The 16,651-nt window shown below is 34.7% G+C and overlaps 1 protein-coding gene across 1 annotated transcript in view; it reads left to right on the forward strand.

Annotated features, from left to right (window-relative positions):
• Window positions 1–755: 755 nt before the first annotated feature.
• LOC149784455 (MFS-type transporter SLC18B1-like) overlaps window positions 756–16,651 on the forward strand; it is a 93,290-nt gene continuing 77,394 nt past the window's right edge. Inside the window, exons 1-6 of the mRNA XM_089933273.1 lie at window positions 756–1,032; window positions 2,537–2,778; window positions 6,807–6,902; window positions 9,148–9,221; window positions 9,713–9,860; window positions 13,367–13,435. Coding sequence (XP_089789399.1) covers window positions 2,566–2,778; window positions 6,807–6,902; window positions 9,148–9,221; window positions 9,713–9,860; window positions 13,367–13,435 — 600 coding nt within the window. The 5' untranslated portion in view covers window positions 756–1,032; window positions 2,537–2,565. The remainder of the gene's footprint in view (window positions 1,033–2,536; window positions 2,779–6,806; window positions 6,903–9,147; window positions 9,222–9,712; window positions 9,861–13,366; window positions 13,436–16,651) is intronic.

A 16,651-nucleotide genomic window follows, 5' to 3' on the forward strand; every position in this document is an offset into this window, starting at 1 on the left:
AGATATTTGCGAATTGAGCTGATGCGTCTCAGCTTAAGATATGCAGCCTTGCATATGTTCATTAGACTAATGGTAGTTAGCTGCTTCTACTAGCTGCTGGACTGGGTAGTTCTAGGAGGCCTCTTGATAGAATTGTGCAAGGATTCTTTCACCATAGAATCTAGCTATTCATTTATTTTTGCTTTTATTTATGTTGGGTGTTTCATGCGCGCGTTGCACGCTTGTGTCCAACTGAGGCAAAGGAGGTAGTGACCAGGAAGGCAGGCGACCATAAATGGATCACAGGGGCTCGTATCGTTGCTTACAATCGACCGGTCATACATGTACTATATAATAAATAAGTATTTTATTATATAGTACATGTATGACCGTTCGATTGTAAGCAACGATACGAGCCCCTGTGAAATGGATGTACTTGCACGAATTTTGAGTTTTGGTTCTTGTGTCTGAAATTGTTCTAAAGATGAGCTAGGTGGATGGAAAACTGCTGCTTTAGTTCATATGTGCATCTTAATAAAAATTGCTAGCTCCGCTTGATTGTTTTGACTTCTGAACTTAAGAGGTACATTGTATAATTTTTTTTTACATTTGATAGATTTGATAGTTCATTCATTGCACTTACAACATCTGGTATTGTTTTGTCTGGCAAAATTCATTTCGCTATTTGAATAATTGTTATTAGACTAATTTTTTTTTTTTTTTTTTTTTTTTTTTTTTTACACAGGGGAGCACTCATTTTAGTTAGCTGTGGACTTAGATCATGTACAATTTCCACGAGTACAATATCCAAAGAACCTTCATCCACGTTACATGAAGGTAAGATAGAGGTATGCCAACATTCTCTCAAATGTGCATGTTGCAAATTAAAACAACTTCACCTTACTCCCATCACTTGGTCGAAAGTTCATACTATCGGTAGAGCTCCCCCCCCCCCATGTTGCACAATACATGTGTAAATTACTGGAGATAGATTCAGTGATTCAAGGAGATGTCAGAAGGTTTGCTGATACTGAAACACATTGTATATGAAAGGTATTTATTTATTATTAACGCACGATTACATTTATGAGTGTTTACAATCTCGTAATGCAAAGGCACTCGTTTTTATCCGGTAGGTCTTAATTATTTTCGTAGTCAAGACGCGAGACTTGTGTCAGGTGTCACTGTATCAACGTTGATCTATGATATAGAATTACACACAGATATTGTTAGATAAATGCGTATTTTATTTATAGATGAAATGGAATGTGGACTTGCGAAATAGAATTATCAGAACACGAGACACTAAAACATCAATAACATGTGCTACGTTTTACATTGTAGGACTAGTGTATACCTTTGGAATTAGTAACATAATTTAAATACTATTTGAAATGGTCTAGAAAGCTGTATTATCATGGTACTTAATGTTGTTATCGGTATAGTGTTGTAAAGCGCTTAGAGCTTCTTAAGATCAGGCGCTATACAAATTCCTCATTATTATTATTATTATTATTATTATTATTAAAACCGTTTTGTTATTGATGCATGGTTACAGTTTGTAAAGTTTCTATTACTATATTAAAAAATCTCTGTCAGTCGAAACATGTAAATGTAAATAAATCAACATATAGTGGCTGACCCAGCCTAACATTCAGTTAGGGAACAAATCTATATTATTGTGGCATTTACCTAATTTGGGTATTGTACCATTCACATATTTAGTTATAAAATAAATTGCAACCTTTCTATAAGAAAGAATGTCCACGCTTATACTGGCAGAATATTTCCCCACAAACAAAAGAATTCATGATTAAATCGAACACACAAAAATGTACGTAAAGTTGAATACAATGAATAACAACAGTACAGATAAAAAAAATCATATTTAAATTAACATGAATTTTAAATGATATGTAATCAAAGAAATATAATTATATTAAAGAATCTATTATTAACATCGTTCTTATTATTGAAATATTACTGATTTAAAAAGTTTAACCTTTATTGTATTTCTATTTATGTAGGATAAGATGAATCATAGCTACGTTTTGTCAACTTTGGTTCATAATGGCTACCATGGAATGAAATACCAAGTGTAACCTTGTATGAACATGCATGTCACCTTCGGTATAGTAATCATACATCAGATGATACGCTGAGTATAATTTGTAATCGAGACCAGTGCTGACTTAGTAAGTTTTACAGGAGTTTTGTATATGATGATCAATGGAACTGAATGCACTTTACAAAAAGTGATGTTCATTGTTTTTCAGTATAGAATTACCAAAAATGTTGACACTTTTTCGGAAATTGCAGTATTTTGGGAGTAATCAATAGAACAAACAGCATAGATCCTGATTTGCTTGTGCATTATATGATGGCAGATTATGGTCTGTGTTGTTTTCAGTTGGACTTGACTAATAAAGAGAGTATATATGGCTAATATGTGATCTGAATTATAAACAAAAGTTGGAATTTCTGTTTGCCTTTATCAAATTGCCTTTGCAAGGTAGAAAATTGTATAATTTTTCCCCGTCCTGTCTTTTTGTTACAGATTTTTGACTTTTGAGAGGCACTTAATCAATGGCTGAAGAATTTAGGAGTGAAACCACCCCACTTCTGGAGCCACAGTTTGATCCACCAAATGAACTGTCATCACATGACATGGAGAAGAAAGATGAATTTTCCTGGAAAAAAATTACTCGTCGACAGAAGTTTATTTTCATCTGCATGGGATTTATAAACTTTGGAGCCTGTACTTGCTTTTCACTTTTGGCCCCATTTTTTCCAACTGAGGTGAGGATGCGCTGTGCATATTTGATTCCAGGTATTGGCATAGACAGAGTTAAGTGAATTCCTATTCATGATCAGTAGATTCATCCTGAAAATTATTGTTGACCACATAATGCCAATAAACAGGCCTTTAAAAATACTTGGTATGCCTTATTTAGCTTTGTATAATGCACATTTTGCTACAGACAGCGTAGGCCTGGATGCCTTACCTTCATTTGCCTGCAGTTTGGGTTCTATGATATTTGCTTAGAATGTTCCACAATAGTCTTGTACTCCTCACCCACCCCCTCCCCCATTGTGCTTAATACCAGTCCTTCAGTGCTTCTTTATATACCATATTTAGCCTTGTGTAATATACAGAGGTGAGATGACAGTGATCCGTAATGGTGCCCGTTTTAGACCACTCAACCACTCAGGGCCTCGGTCATGGTTGTGTGTTAGGTCAACTCATTTCAATTGACCACTCGAACACTGTTATAAATATTATTGTGTAAGTAACAATTAAATTACTTTAAATTATCCTGGTCTTTCAAAAATGTTATCAAAGAAAAACAGCAAGGTGACTAAGAAAAAAGGAGCACCCACTGAATCCTTTATTTGATAGATACAGTTTATTATCGAGAAGCAAGTTCTGAAGTTTGTAGTGAATTTAACATACCTGGTAAGAACCACTGACCCACAGAATGCTGGCTCAGTACACACATTGGCTGAGCCCAAGACTAGAACACACATGGACAGTGGTGATATGCGAGAGATCTGTAAAGGTGAGTGCCTTAGACCACTTGGCCAACTGGGGCTGTGTTAACCAACTGCATGTTTTGCTTTTTTCAATGCTAGACTTTAATCGAGACTTTTGTTTTCAGTTTTCCTCTTTCTGAAAATAAAGTTAATAGATACGAGCACTGATCAGTGGACCATTGCTGGTAGCATTTAACTTGCAGTGGGCTGATGACTTCATTCATTCTATTAAGCTAATTACATATGCCTAATTATTAAGGGATACTTGAGCAGCTATTTCTGTACTTATACCACAAGAAGTGTAGGGATGCTATGATACAATTTGTCCATTCATCCAGGCATGCATTTGTACATACATGAATGTATTTGAACTCCTCCAGTGCCATTAAAGCTAGACACATCAAACTTGGATCAGTGATTACCCTATAATGTAGATTGTACTAAAACTTTTGCACTTTTATCTTGTCAGTGGGGGTGGCTTCATAGTTGTGTATCCTAGATGTCTGAGAATTTGGTTTTGTGGTCAATGACACAGGTGATAGCACATGGCAGAATGGGGTGTCTGGTTCATTCCTACCCTCCCTCTCCACCATGAGGTTTTCATTGATATGTTTGTTCCTAGTCATAACATAGAAACTATTGAGATCCCCACCATATAACCATAGATATGCATGCATGGCATGAAAAGACATAATTATAAATGCAACTAATATCATTCCAAAGGTCTGTCCCTAACCTATGGACTTAACCGCTGGGGCATAACCTAACAAACTTATGAGATTCTCACCCCTTAACCATATGTGCATGAAAAGGCAGATTTCACTTGAAACTGTCATTGGCCTAGAGTCGTTCTTTACCCCTCCCTGTACTAAACACCCTGGGTCATAGCTTGGAAACTTTTGAGATCACCAACATATAACTATGTGGTATGAGTATACACACACCAAATTCTTATCCTCATGTACCTACCCAAGAGACTCAAGCTGTCAAAACAGAATGCAGGTTTTACAAGCACAGAATTCTGGTGTCTTACTTGTACCTTGTTCATTCAACTAACAAAAAATGGAAGCTGTGTTTCAGGCCATTTTAGGTATTCTTTACTTTTTTATCTGTTTCGATTTTAACCTTTTATGGTGACAACATTGATTAATGAAAAACTACTCGATAAACACATTGGAAATTGTATGTAGATACTTTAGTAGATTTTTCAGTTATTTAGGCAATTTTTAAAATGATTTTGAACTCTACTGGTCACAGATCATTAGAGTTTATTTTAATGGGATGTTGTCTATCCATTGCCATGAAGCTTTACACACACATTCATCCCATGGTCTGGTTAGTCCTGAATGGATGTTTATATCAACATGGGTTTTCACAGAAAAATTTCAAATGATATCAAGTCGGTCATAAATGAAAATGGTGCTGATCAGGCTAGTATGGCTGCCACAGTAGCTGTCTTGAAATTCTTGTTATTGCATCTTCTCTTGAAAGAACTGTAATATTGACTTGGAGTTGACACCAGAATACTTTTTATGATGTCCAGTTGGTTTTAAATGAAAATGGTGCCATTCAGACATTTAATATGCCTGCTACATTGACCATCTTGAAATCTTGTCAGTTTTACTCCAGAATGAATGGTCATACCTGAATAGGGTTTTTAACTTCTTAAGATGTCCAGTTGGTCATAAATGAAAATGGTGCTGATCTAACTTCTACTATGACTGCCACATTGTCCATCGTACCACTACGTGTCCTAGATGGCTAGTCATATCAACATTGTGCTTTTACCCAAAGAGGTCTAGTTGGTACTAAATGGAAATGGTGACAGTCTGATCATATGGTCATCATGGCAGCCATGTCAGAATGTTGTTATGCTTACAAAACAGGATGTCATATCAACATGGAGTTTCCACCAGAAAACGTTTGATGATGCTTTCTTGGCCCTGAGTCAAAATGGTATCCATCTGACAACCAGTATGTCCACCACAGTAGCTAATTTGAAAATCTTGTTATTGTTACTTAAGCAGAACTGAAAGTCATATTGAAATGGGCTTTTAACCAGTATTCAGCTTATAGTGTCAAGTTGGTCCTAAATGAAAATGGTGCTTTCCAGAATCCAGTATTGGCAGTTCTAGACATCAACAGATATCTATTTTGCTGTATTGACATGCTTAGTCTAACTACAGTATTCTGTGGACTTAATAGAAATTAGGATGAATTGCCAGACTATATAGAAATTTGGATGAATTGCCTGACTTAATAGAAATTTGGATGATTTGCCTGACTTAATAGAAATTAGGATGAATTGCCAGACTATATAGAAATTTGGATGAATTGCCTGACTTAATAGAAATTTGGATGATTTGCCTGACTTAATAGAAATTAGGATGAATTGCCTGACTATATAGAAATTTGGATGAATTGCCTGACTTAATAGAAATTTGGATGATTTGCCTGACTTAATAGAAATTAGGATGAATTGCCAGACTATATAGAAATTTGGATGAATTGCCTGACTTAATAGAAATTTGGATGATTTGCCTGACTTAATAGAAATTAGGATGAATTGCCTGACTATATAGAAATTAGGATGAATTGCCTGACTTAATAGAAATTAAGATGACCTACCTGTCTTAATATAAATCTGGATGAATTGCCTGACTTAATAGAAATTAGGAAGAATTGCCTGACTAATAGAAATTTGAAAGAATTGCCTGACTAATAGAAAATTGGATGAATTTCCTGCCTTGATAGAAATTGGGATGAATTGCTTGATTTGACTCCGATTTTGATGAATTGCCTGACATGATAGAAATTTGGAAGAATTGCATGAAAATAATAACATATTAAGATATGAACTTGGGCATTTCAGTAGTGTGCAGATTTTATGGGCTATGACTCTGTGAATATGTCTTTATATTTAAAGATAATTGAACTTAGATATTGTTTTTAAATGAAATATTTCAAAATATCCAAGTACTATTTTGAATGAATGAAATAGTATTTTTCTATTTTACAATAGTGAAGTATTATTAACTAATAATGAAATTATATTTAATTTAATGAAAAGTATATTTTCAGAATAGCAAAACATTATTTAAAAATAATTAAACATATTTAATTATAACAAATTAAAATATAATTGCATGCATATCACTTAAGGGGCTCCATCCTTATACAGGGGACTCCATAGCTTGACATGGGGCTCCAACATTTACAAGGGACTTCATTGTTTTATGAAGTACTTTATTACAAACACAATTATATTTGTCCAATGGTTTGTTCTTTTGTAGGCACAAAAGAAAGGAGCCACACCAACTGAAGTTGGATTGGTCTTTGGTGTATTTCAGCTTGTGATATTTGTATCTTCTCCTGTCTTTGGAAACTTTGTAAGTATACTGTATTTGTAGCTACCGTATTTACCCGTGCATGCACCAGTTGAATCTTGTAAATTTTTATTTGAGAACTTGTGGCACTTAATTGCTGTTGGAATATGTCATAAATAAAGTAATAACTTGCAATGGTTTTAATTATATATGTATTAAAAGAAATAATGCGTAACATTTACAGTCCATTATATGATAAATCCTGGAATTTAAGTAAAGTTCACATACCGGTATAAAAACTGTTTAGAAATGATCCAATTCACAATATCTGTAATATTTTAATTCCACATGTCTCACAAATAAACAATGAAAGTTAAGTCCACATTTCTGTGATTCACAGTATTCTATACCAGATCTAAGTTAATCAAAATCCAAGAATTGATCCTCATTATGATCTAGTCATCATAAATATTGTCTGTTTTTTGTTTCCTCTAATGTCAAATATGAGTGCTTAACACATTAACCCCTGCTGACGAGTTTACGTGGCAGGAGGTAGTAGCCTACTGCCGAGCTCTGTAGCATCAAGCTGATGTATGATACACTAAAGTGGGTGGTATTATAGGAAAGTAGACAGATGTAGCTCTACAATGATACAAAATAATCTGGAAGTTCTAGTTGCACTACAAAATACAGAGTAGAAAACATCATTTTTTTGACCCAGTTTTTTTCACCCAAAATTTGCTTGTGGTTGGAATATGATTTTGTGTCCGATTTTAGACCTATTTGTCTCAGATCTAAGGCAGACCAGTATGAACTGCAAACAGACAGATGAGCCTTTGCAAAAGTAGGATAAGATGGGCATTTGGAATAAAGAGTGGTCTTGATACGAAAATAATGGGTCTTTTAAGCAAAAAATAAAAAATAAAAATAAAACTCCAAATTGTATCCAATCTGCTCATGCGCGAGCCAAATAGCCAATGAAAAACGATGTTTCTAACACAACTAGGCATTAGGTTATTTGAAAATCACTTGGAAGTTGATGTATTAGGATGTATTCAGAAATAGCTTTCAAAATGTGTTTCCTACTTGAATTTCAGGTGAAAACGACAAAAACCTCCAGGGGTTAATGTGTTAAGTAGAGACTGAGCTTGGACTCGAAATTAACATTTTGACCATGCAGTGTGTGAAAAATCTATTAAAGGCTGCAACTGAACATGAGTCAGTTGTGTGTAAAGATCATATGGAGTTCAAATAACCACCCTTTGTTATTTGGGATTGAGCAAGTATCAAACTCAAAGTTTGATCAAAGGGTTATAATATGGGGAAAACAAGCTGAGAGATTAAGGTTAAACATTCACTGGAAGATGGAGAGCTCTACTTGGCACTGAACAAATACATATACTGAATTTATGGCTTGATTAAAAGGATCATCAACTTGAAAACAAAGGGAGTGCTACCTTTATAAGCCATGATCTTGTCAGGCCAAATACACAGGCAAAACACTGATATTAATACAAATACAGGTTGTTAGGATTGGTATGCAAATGGAAGCAATGCACATACTAGTAAACACACATGGTAAACAACACTGACAGACACTTCACTTTGAAGTAGGTAGTATTTAACTTACCCATAATATTTTGAAATTATTAAAATCCAGATAACTGTGGACACAAGTAATGTGTAATGAATACCATCATAAAACAGTTAAACACAGTGCATACAGTATATGCATTTTTGAATGTGAATGGAGGCATGAAAACATAAATATAATTTGCAGTTTCTGTGTGTACTTGAGACATTATTAGTTTCTAAGATTATTCCAGGATTTATCAATTTTTTTTGTAAGCTGCACTTCTAAGATGACTCCTTCTCTGCATGAATCAAATTTTTTTATTAAAAATTGGTTGACTTATAAGCGAGTGTATATGGTACCAGTCCAGTTAAATGCTGGGATGATCTACAAAATAATGAAATTTTGAACACCAATATTCTATTTGAATACTCACAAAAACGTGTTCTAATTTGAAAGGTCAGGTATTTATTTTAGTTGTACCAAGTACAGTAGAATGTGGCAGCGGTAGAAAAGTTTTGAAAATGCATGGGCAACCAACATTGAATACAAAACACAGTCCCTTTTATTGCTGAAAATACATGGGCACCCAACATTGAATACACAACACAGTACCATTTATTGTTGAAAATGCATGGGCAACCAACATTGAATACAAAACACAGTCCCTTTTATTGCTGAAAATACATGGGCAACCAAACATTGAATACAAAAAACTACTATTTATTGTTGCAGATTACCAGGATTGGTGCAAAATTTATGTTTGTGACTGGTATAATGGTATGTGGAGGTTGTGCAATATTATTTGGGTAAGTAACATTGTATGTCCTTCATATAATCTTTTGGGAAGGATTCATTTGTACATTGATATCTTACTCAAGTCTCTTGAAAGAACTTTGACTTTTTTTTAACATTTGACCTTCTTTGTTAAAATATAATGCATATGACTTGGAAAAGTGACTAAAAAATGGGATGTTTATGCAAATACATGTTCTGTGTCAAATAAATACTTCACACAGCTATAAAATATAAGTAAATGAAACAGAATGTATGAATATATGCATATTAAACACTAAGTTGGTTAATCAGTCCAATAATCAGCACAGACAGCAAAACAGTTGATAAAGAAATGAATAAATAAATAAGTTGATTAGTGAATAAAGCATGTATTTATGAATGGAGTAGTTAATTGTTTGATGGGTTAATGAAGAAAGTTAGGAATGAAGGACTGAAAGAAAGTTGCACTTCGTATGAATGAAAGCAACTACTGATCAGTCTAAGCTGCATTTAATTTTTTCAGAAATTTAAATGCTGGTCCAGATGGTACAACTTTTGTAGTGATGTGTTTTGTTGTCAGGAGTGTAGAGGCATTGGGATGTTCTGCTTTTGTCACTTCCTTATTTGCCATAGTTGCCTATGAGTTCCCCGCATACTCTACAACGGTCATTGTAAGTTACTGTAGATCTTAATATATTTAAGTCATTGAATTTACTGAGAGTTAATTAAATTCAGCACAAGTCTTACATCACATTGTTGCTGTTTGCTTATTGGCTGTATAGTATATACATACTTTTAAATCTAGTTCAAATGCAAACTGCACCGATTCAGATCAGACTGCATAGACCCAGATCAGACTGCATAGACCCAGATCAGACAGCATAGACCCAGATCAGGCTGCATAGACCCAGATCAGACTGCATAGACCCAGAGCAGACTGCATAGACCCAGATCAGACAGCATAGACCCAGATCAGACTGCATAGACCCAGATTAGACAGCATAGACCAGATAAAATTGCACAGAGACATATCTGTCATTTGATAATGTGCTGGCATCTTTGGGTCTGTGCAGTTTGTTAGCAATCAGTAGTATAAACAATATAGACCCAAATCTGCTGGTGCATTATGTGATGGCAGATCTGGGTCTGTGTTGTTTCCAGTTGGACTTATAAGCAAGTATATTGGGTACTGTATGCATAGAATAAATTATGTCACCATTGACACAAACAATTGGTTTTTATGAATTTGTTCACCATGAGAATTCTGTCCTAACAAAAGTGTACAATTTCCCCCAAACATTGCCTGAGCTTTTATCAATGTTTTATACCATGTCAGCCTTCTTGTCTTTTACTGTCAGTCAGGGATTCATAATAAGATCCAGGTTAGTGGCAATTCTTGGACTCGTAGCATGATGTCCCACCCAGTCACATTATCCTGACACCAGGCCGACCAGTCCTAACACTAACCTCTTCATGCTGAGTGCCTAGCGAGGCAGCTGATTGTACCATTTTTATAAGTCTTTGGTATGACTTGGCCACGATTTGAACCTGCAACCTCCTGCATCTGAGGTGGACTCTCTAACCATTAGGCCACTGAATCAGTCTATTAATGCTTTGTGTTTTAAACAATAGCACATTGTTCCGGATGCTTATGATGCAATACTTCCATCACATTACAATTATCTTTTTTTCTATTAATTTATTTTTTATTTTCTAAGAGCAGAACTTATATCTAGATTATACTTAAATATTTATTCATATTTTCATAAAAGAGTAGAAGATCTGATGCCCTTTATATAAAGTGATAGGCAATAATAGTACCTAATTAATTTATGTTGAATGTGCTAACTGTATTGAAAAATTGAAGGGTTGTTTTAATTTAATTGTACAAAAGTTAAGGGTTACTTTAATTTAATTGTAAAAAATTGGCTGAGAAAAGTAATCATTATGAGTCTGTTCAAGTTCAAGTTTGTTAGTGCTTGTACCAAGACAAGGAATTCCCAACTGTGGAGTTACTTTATTTGTTGCCCTGCTTGGCAGAGCTTCTAATAGGGAGACAAATAATGTAACCCCCTGACTGGGAGTTCCTTGTCTAGGTTCAAACCCCAACAAACTTGAATAGACCCATAATGAGACATCTACCTGGCTGCCTTAACAAGTTCATACAACCTTTTGCTGCATATCATATGCTCCTAGATAACTGAATCAGGCTGGTTGCTTGAATATTTCACTAGTATGAAACATGTTGAAGTGTTATATTTAAGCTGGTCTACCATAAATTTGTTCAGTAGTTGATAGTGTACTTTCGATTGAATAGTGATATTTATCTGAACTCTAAAAGCCTTAGCCATGCAGATTTAGAGATAGGGTTACATTTGATGATGTTATACCAGAAATTGTCTCAAATTTGACCAGTCTGATAGACTATATACTGTATAAATTGGCATTGGAAATTACCTAGACACAGACCTTGGATTACCTCTGTTTTCAGTCATAGATGTTACAAATCTGTGTTGGAAATTACCTAGACACAGACCTTGGATTACCTCTGTTTTCAATCCCTGATGTTGCAGGTCTGTGTTGGAGGTTAAGTAGACACAGACTTTGGATCACCTCTGTTTTCAATCCCTGATGTTGCAGGTCTGTGTTAGAGATTAAGTAGACACATACTTTGGACTTTGGATCACCACTGTTTTCAGTCTCTGATGTTGCAGGTCTGTGTTGGAGATTAAGTAGACAGACTTTGGATCACCTCTGTTTTCAGTCCCTGATTTTGCAGGTCTTTGTTGAAAATTATCTAGTGCTGAGAGAGTTGGAGCAAATTATCTTGTTTAGGACATGCCTTGATAGACAAACCAGCTAATCTGATAGTAGGATTGAAACCAACAGCCTGATTATTGTGGGTTTGACAATTCCATTACTGAGGCTCCATTTATGTATTATGACATTTTTAAAAAAGGTTGAATAATTCCTATAACAAGCAAGACATTGAATATTTCCTATAAAAAAACTTACAATGAATAATTCCATTGACAAGCAAGAAAGTGAATGATCCCTTTGACAAACAATTCCAATGACAAGCAAGAAAATGAATGATTCCTTAGACAAGCAAGACAGTGAATAATTCCTATGACAAGCAAGACAGTGAACAATTCCAGCAACAAGCAAGACAGTGAATGATTCCCATGACAAGCAAGACAGTGAATAATTCCTATGATAAGCGAAAAAGTGATTAATTCCTATGACAAGCAAGACAGTGAACAATTCCAATGACAAGCAAGACAATGAATAATTCCAGCAACAAGCAAGACAGTGAATGATTCCCATGACAAGCAAGACAGTGAATAATTCCCATGACAAGCATGACAGTGAATGATTCCAGTGATAAGCAAGACAGTGGGTGATTCCAATGACAAGCAAGAAGTGAATAATTCCCATGACAGGCAAGACAGTGAATGATTCCAATGGCAAGCAAGACAGGGAAATATTCCTGTGACAAGAAAGACTGAATAATTCCCATGATAAGCACGACAATGAATAATTCCAACGACAAGAAAGACAGTGAATAATTCCCATGATAAACAAAACAGTGAATTATTCTAATGACAAGAAAGACAGTGAATAATTCCCATGATAAACAAGACAGTGAATTATTCTAATGACAAAAAGGCAGCGAATAATTCCCATAGTAAGCAAGACATTGACTGATTCCAATGACACGCAAAGCAATGCAAAATGTTATAATGAATTTAATATGAAATGAATTCATGTATCAAAGTGTTGAGATCATATTCTCTATTTTGAAGAGTTACCATGGCAAGACACAGTCAGGTGTCTGTTATTGATGTTGCTAAATTCAGTCATTCTAGAGGAAATTGTCATTAAGACTGATAATTCAGCAACCATAGATCTACAAAAATGAGGGCTTGATATGATCCTGCAAATACAAATTAGTATCACTGATATACAGGCTATAGTGCTAGAACACACAGTGAATGAATGTTGAATATCTGTCTGCACTTAAATATTAGGACTCATTTAGGTATTGGTTATTTGCACCAAGTGAACTTTACCTTTAATATGCATTTTTTGTATTTCATATTTACATCATGTTATTAGACAGTTTCTGGAGTATTCTTATTTCCAATAATATAGTGTTTCTTAATCTCTGTTACAGGGTTCCCTGGAGACTTTTAGTGGTCTGGGGTTGATGGTTGGCCCTCCCATAGGAGGTGCATTGTATGAGGTAGGGGACAAAATGTATTGTTTTATGAGTGATGTGTGTAGAATTGCAGACATAATGCACTGGCAGGTCAGAGTATGTTAAGATACTGGTAGATCTGGGTTCATAATGGACATAAGGCACTGGCAGATCTGGGTCTATCAGGGTCCACAATGGACATAATGTGCCAGCAGATCAGGGTCCACAATGGACATAATGCACCAGCAGATCAGTATCCACAGTGGACATAATGCACTGGCAAATCAGGTTCATTGCTGTTGAGTTAAATCAAGAGCATAACAAATAGCATAGACCCTAATCTGCCTGTGTTTTATGTGATGACAGGCCTAGATTACTGTTGTGGCTCAGTTTTTATGGCATTGGAATCGTGACTAGAAGGGTACCTTCTGTAATAGATCAGCCTGAAATTGTTCCTGTTATCTTTCCTTTGGCATTGCACATGCCTTGGCATGATATAGCTTTCAGAAATATTGCTGTGCCATAAAACAGTTACATTGATTGCATTTGCTTGGTTATACATGTGTTTATCTTTGATTGCAGTTGTTTGGTTATGCATGTGTTTATCTTTGATTGCATTTGCTTGGTTATACATGTGTTTATCTTTGATTGCAGTTGCTTGGTTATGCATGTGTTTATCTTTGATTGCAGTTGCTTGGTTATACATGTGTTTATCTTTGATTGCAGTTGCTTGGTTATACATGTGTTTATCTTTGATTGCAGTTGCTTGGTTATACATGTGTTTATCTTTGATTGCAGTTGCTTGGTTATGCATGTGTTTATCTTTGATTGCAGTTGCTTGGTTATACATGTGTTTATCTTTGATTGCAGTTGCTTGGTTATGCATGTGTTTATCTTTGATTGCAGTTGCTTGGTTATGCATGTGTTTATCTTTGATTGCATTTGCTTGGTTATACATGTGTTTATCTTTGATTGCATTTGCTTGGTTATGCATGTGTTTATCTTTGATTGCAGTTGCTTGGTTATGCATGTGTTTATCTTTGATTGCAGTTGCTTGGTTATACATGTGTTTATCTTTGATTGCAGTTGCTTGGTTATGCATGTGTTTATCTTTGATTGCAGTTGCTTGGTTATACATGTGTTTATCTTTGATTGCAGTTGCTTGGTTATGCATGTGTTTATCTTTGATTGCAGTTGCTTGGTTATACATGTGTTTATCTTTGATTGCAGTTGCTTGGTTATACATGTGTTTATCTTTGATTGCAGTTGCTTGGTTATACATGTGTTTATCTTTGATTGCAGTTGCTTGGTTATGCATGTGTTTATCTTTGATTGCATTTGCTTGGTTATACATGTGTTTATCTTTGATTGCATTTGCTTGGTTATGCATGTGTTTATCTTTGATTGCAGTTGCTTGGTTATGCATGTGTTTATCTTTGATTGCAGTTGCTTGGTTATACATGTGTTTATCTTTGATTGCAGTTGCTTGGTTATGCATGTGTTTATCTTTGATTGCAGTTGCTTGGTTATACATGTGTTTATCTTTGATTGCAGTTGCTTGGTTATGCATGTGTTTATCTTTGATTGCAGTTGCTTGGTTATACATGTGTTTATCTTTGATTGCAGTTGCTTGGTTATGCATGTGTTTATCTTTGATTGCAGTAGTTTGGTTATACATGTGTTTATCTTTGATTGCAGTAGTTTGGTTATACATGTGTTTATCTTTGATTGCAGTAGTTTGGTTATGCATGTGTTTATCTTTGATTGCAGTTGCTTGGTTATGCATGTGTTTATCTTTGATTGCAGTTGCTTGGTTATACATGTGTTTATCTTTGATTGCAGTAGTTTGGTTATGCATGTGTTTATCTTTGATTGCAGTTGCTTGGTTATACATGTGTTTATCTTTGATTGCATTTGCTTGGTTATGCATGTGTTTATCTTTGATTGCAGTTGCTTGGTTATGCATGTGTTTATCTTTGATTGCAGTTGCTTGGTTGTACATGTGTTTATCTTTGATTGCAGTTGCTTGGTTATGCATGTGTTTATCTTTGATTGCAGTTGCTTGGTTATGCATGTGTTTATCTTTGATTGCAGTTGCTTGGTTATACATGTGTTTATCTTTGATTGCAGTTGCTTGGTTATACATATGTTTATCTGGTTCTAATTTTTCTGCAAATGCAAGACATATTTATAACTTTGTTGTAAACAATACGTATACCAAATTTTCTATTTGAATATTAATTGAATAATATTGGAATAGGATTGGAATATTCACTGAATATATTGGAATAGAATTAGAATATTTCATTGAATGTATTGGAATAATATTGGAACATTCATTGAATATATTGGAATATTTATTGAATCTATTTGAATAGGATTAGAATATTCATTGCATTATTTGAATAGGATTAGAATATTGATAATGTTTAATAAAGGATTTAAATCCATTCTCTTTTCTTTGTCTACGTTGGTATTTATTGTTATCCCTACCACCAGCCAAGCCACTTTCAAAGTAATGTGAACTAAGTCATCTGATTAAATGACATTATTAAGTCTCAATTAAATGTTTTGATGATTCTAATTAAAATGAAAATTAATATCGGTGTTTCTTTCCTTGTTTATCTTCAAACTGAGTACAAACATTAATGTTCTTTTAGTGCTGTAGATAAACAGTTATGGGGAGAAGTACAGTTATGGGGAGAAATTTGATTACCTGTTCATCTAAATGTGGAGACAATCTCAAACATTAAATGGGAAGTGATATGTTCACAGTTAAACTCAAACAGACATGTGGCTGATTTAACTGAATTAAATTTGGATACATTGATTACATGTCTCTGGTATATCTCTTGTTAGTATCTGTCTGACGTGTTTGATGACACTTTTTGACCAACTATAAAATGGCCAAATCAGACCTTGGGAATTTCTGCCTAGCCATAGGTAACTCATGTTCAGATTTGGTAAATAATTGTTTGAAATGAAACCAATACATTAGTATTGACCTCACCTTATATGCAAGATTACATTGCGATACATGTGTGTTGACCTCATCTTATATGCAAGATTACACTGTGATACATGTGTGTTGACCTCATCTTATATGCAAGATTACACTGCGATACATGTGTGTTGACCTCATCTTATATGCAAGATTACATTGCGATACATGTGTGTTGACCTCATCTTATATGCAAGATTACACTGCGATACATGTGTGTTGACCTCATCTTATATGCAAGATTACATTGCAATACATGT

Source organism: Sinohyriopsis cumingii, chromosome 14 (assembly GCF_028554795.1).
Source record: "Sinohyriopsis cumingii isolate HCF-2022 chromosome 14, ASM2855479v2, whole genome shotgun sequence".
Lineage (NCBI taxonomy): Eukaryota > Metazoa > Mollusca > Bivalvia > Unionida > Unionidae > Sinohyriopsis > Sinohyriopsis cumingii.